At 41.8% G+C, this 4197-nt stretch overlaps 1 protein-coding gene across 1 annotated transcript; it reads right to left on the bottom strand.

Annotated features, from left to right (window-relative positions):
* Nucleotides 1–1617: 1617 nt before the first annotated feature.
* On the bottom strand, nucleotides 1618–2682 carry LOC101855359 (probable G-protein coupled receptor B0563.6). The gene has a single exon (XM_005104746.1). The coding sequence runs from the start codon at nucleotides 2680–2682 to the stop codon at nucleotides 1618–1620; it is 1065 nt and encodes a 354-aa protein (XP_005104803.1).
* Between the last annotated feature and the right edge of the window lie 1515 nt (nucleotides 2683–4197).

The raw sequence follows: 4197 nt of genomic DNA, 5'->3' as shown, positions 1-4197 counted from the left end.
GATCAGTCAGAGTTGTTTTAAATCTGCGAGTGTACAGTCTGATGTTGATATTAATTGATGATGCCGTCCACATTATTTTTTTAATCACATTAACGTGAAGGGTCGGTTGCGATGTTTTAGCACCAGGGGATAGGGCTACCGAAGTCCACATAGATGTTCCAGTCTTTACTTGGATTTAGTTGGATCCAGATCTAGAATCATAGCAGGCAGCACATGTCCATAGCTGCTCATCTCTCCTTTCCAGCGTCCACCTCAGGGTCTAACTGCTAATTGTCTCCACGAGGAGCTGGTTTGAGACACGCCTGACTACTCCTCGGAGCAAACTTTTTTTCGCTGTGCCCCGCACACACTTTTCTTCTATTGTGCTGAGTGTGTGGGAGTCTGTCTCTTCTTGGTCGTGAAGGCTCTCCTTGCATCTGGCGATCACCATTGGTGGGTCGAGCATGATTCGGCCATTGGGTGCTGCTTTGTCGGCAAGTTCATCAGCACGCTCATTTCCGTGCACCCCGACGTGACCAGGGCAGAACACCCATTTTATTCTTAGGAGGTGGCTATTTGCAATGGAAGCTCTCCAGTCACTGTAGAGCCACCCACTCCTGATTTTTTCTAGGGTGCTCATCGAATCTGTGACAAACAGGGCATGTTTATACGCTTCCATACTGATCCATTCCAGCGCCTCTGTTATTGCCTTGACCTCCATTGACATGCTCGACATTGATCGGTAAAGGAAAGAATAAGTGGGGTGAGGACTAATTTCAAAAGCTTACAAATCTTAAGATGTTGGCCATCTTGTTGGCTGAAGGGCTTCTGGGGGCTAAACGGCAGGACCCCATACCTTCCTGGTGTGGTATATTGTTGTACAAAACATATAATTATTGACCACGACTAAAGCCAAATCGTTGATGTCTGTAGCGAGGATAATAATATAATATTATGGAGGACATAATAATAAATAGCAATTGCATAGCGCATATCCCCGCTCGACAGCAAGCTCTTTATACACTATGTTATTACCCCAGCAGACCATAGGATACTCAGAGGGTATCCTTGACCCAATCAATGCCACGTAAGTGACAAGTTGTTTGGGGATACTATCCAGTCAATTGGAGGCTTTGACGACAGGACCATTCATTGCCTATATTAAAGATACACACAAAGGAAGGGGGTGGGGACCAAGTTTGGAGAGATGTCAGGGAATGGTTCATCACTGAGATCTCCACAGTCGTCAGTCCGTATCCTTGCAGGCCCTTCGGTTGTCGAGAAAAACAAGCTCTTAGACTTAACTGGCTGCCCATTGCAGTCTCATGAAACAGGTTGGTGCCTAACCTAAATCCGATGCACCTGGCTGAGGAGTACAATATTATCAAATTTTGGAGATGAACCCATTTTAAAATAGGTCGATAGAGAATTTTGTTAAAGTAGAAAAAAAGTAAAATGAAATGGCTCGCAAGAACAACGCAACAGAAAATATTCATTTAAATATCAGGCAATGTGATATAAACTCCAAACAAGTTTGTTAGGGCAGAATTAAAGCTAAAACATTATTGTACCAAAACAAAGCAATATCATAGTAAAATGAAGCATAATATATGTTTACGTGCAGTCAAACATTTGTTTTCATATCTTCCGATCTTGTCGATTTGCAGTTTTTTGTATGTAACCACAGGGAGTGAAGAGCGACTTCCAAGTGTCTCGGAAATTCTTGTTCATTCCGACGTACACAATAAAATTACAGGAACTGTTGGTACATCCGACAATGTTAAAGAACTGGTAACCAATACGGCCAACATTATTCGGCGCGTCTCCAGTCATCGTGTAGTAACCATACTGGGGCAGATAGTTGGGTAAGGAAACGATCGCACAAGTAACGGTGTACATCGCACACACAGACAGTAGGATCTTGCTCGTGCGATTCGACTTTGTTTCTCTGGCTGCTCCATTCGACGTCATTTTTCTTCTCTTAGCGGACGCCATTTTGATCTTCACGGCAATGATGACACAACCAACTAGTGTGAGCCCAGGGGGTATTTTTAGAGTGAGGTATTTTATCATTTCTTCTAACACGTCGCCCACGTCTTGTTCTTGAAAATATCGATCTGAACGTTCGATTATGCCCATCGATATGTTAAGTTTCGGATAAAAAACGTACTTGAATTGTGACCAGAGGGAGGAGTAGAAAATTACAATAATCCAAAACAAGCAGATGATGCCCACAGCTGTCCATGTTCTCGCAGGTGTAATAATTCGTGAGAACTTCATAGGCAGGAACACAGCAACAAGTCTCTCAGCCGTGATCAGCATGGGGATAGCTAGAGAAGACAACCCGATCGCGTAGTCGAGAAAATGAAATATCGAGTAGAGGACGAATAAAGTATGGGCGGTCACCTCGTTGTAATCCCAGGCGAACGCTACGCCAGATAACTCGTACAAAAGTTTAGGGACGCTGTTGAAAGCGATGAGATAGACGAGGTCACCTATGGCGAGGCAAAACAGCAGAATGTTGGAGCATTTGTGCAGTCCGTGCTTTAGTAAGACGATGATGCTGAATACATTACCCAGAACCCCAAGGGTGGAGATGGTGGGTGTGACGCCGTACATGAGAATCTGCATGACAAGGTGGGTGGTCTCATCGCTGAGAAGCTGCGCCCTTTCCTTATTTCCGAGGCTTGAGTGGTTGTTCATGCTGATGGTGTTTATGTGTCGTCCTGGTTTACTGGTTTGGGCATCAGACTCTCAGTCGTAATGCTGTGGGTTCTAGTCCTGGCTTCATGGGTGAAATGTGTATTATGAAAAGGTGCGTTACTCTTTTTTCCTCAGTCCATCAGGCTGCAAATTAGGAAAAAATCGACAGAGGGAAAATTCAGAAAGATAAAGTTTTCATCTTAAAAAACAGCCAAACTGCATACTATAGGAGACTTAGCAAACAGCTGACTTATCTAAGCGATTATTATGATGTTATGTGAGCATTCGGTGGGAAAATACTGAAAATCCCATTAAGATTTTTAGTAAACAACGTAACTTTATTTCTTCATTTTAAAATATCAACGTGAAACTTCCCTTTAAAAAATCTCATATTATTTTACCTTTAAAATGGAATGCACCAAGTTCTAATCATCTGCCTGATGGGTTGTTGCCATAGCATTTGTAATTGTCCCTACGGTTGTTTTGTTGTTACGTGTACATGTACTGGTTGTTGTTGTTGTTTTTTTTTTGTTTTTTTTTTTTTTGGGGGGGGGGTTGCTGTTGTGGCTGCGGATGTTGTTGCTGCTGTTGTTCCTACGTCAGTGAGCAGTGGGGGGCAATGTTCGGACTTCCAGATTAAGTCTCACAATCACTATCACCGGTGCCTGATGCGATAGTTTGCTGAAACCGGACTCCGTGGGGGTTTTTTTTTGGGGTTGGTTTTTTTGCTGTTGTTTTTTTTTTTTTTATCAAAAGAGGTAACGGGCTCTACATTATTGAGGGCGTACAACAGAGAACGTGCATTCTGGGATACTACAAATCTCTTATTTGCTGCGGGACAGTATGTCTCCTTGGGGATTTCTAATCAATTGCTAAAAAATCAAATGTGATTCAGTCACAATGGAAACGGCGACTCTATTGGATTTTGTTTACCTATTTTGATCCCGTTTTATTCACCTATTCACGAACAGATTCTCTTCTTATTTTGGCATGCATATATATAGACAACTGTGCGGGGAATATAATTTGTCTACAGGAATAGTTTGGTATAATATGCTTTAGTTTTCGTCATATGCCACTTGAGCTATTGCATGACGGTAGGGGGGGGGGGGGGACCCAAAAATCAAGATTTAAGATTTTTAATAAAAATCACAACCTAAAATATCAATTTTAAAAATTCGTTTATATTTGTTAGAACTTGGTGTTGTGAACATCTTGTAAAAGTGACTTTGAAATTGAAAGTAAAAAAAAAACCCCAAAAAACAGCAGAAAAAGGGTTGATGTGAGGCAAAAATAGCATTTTGAGAAAATAGTTGATTAAGTTCAGAAAAGATCGAAACACGTTTTCTTTCTTGCAAAAACCTGCAAAACATAATAGTTCAAATGAAACCATGGCAACAGCTGGAAAAAATAAACACAACAGGAATAGAATGGGGGGTATGATTTGTATGTATAGTATAAGGTTTTACGGCGCTCGCAACTGCTAAGGTCATATGAGCGCGCGAAACACAAGTT

This window comes from Aplysia californica, unplaced genomic scaffold (genome assembly GCF_000002075.1).
Source record: "Aplysia californica isolate F4 #8 unplaced genomic scaffold, AplCal3.0 scaffold00433, whole genome shotgun sequence".
Classification (NCBI taxonomy): Eukaryota; Metazoa; Mollusca; class Gastropoda; order Aplysiida; family Aplysiidae; genus Aplysia; species Aplysia californica.
This window is presented reverse-complemented; position numbering and strand designations above follow the sequence as displayed.

Bases quoted from the DNA above. Each gene is read 5' to 3' on its own strand.
- LOC101855359 (XM_005104746.1), bottom strand. From the start codon at position 2,682: ATGAACAACCACTCAAGCCTCGGAAATAAGGAAAGGGCGCAGCTTCTC.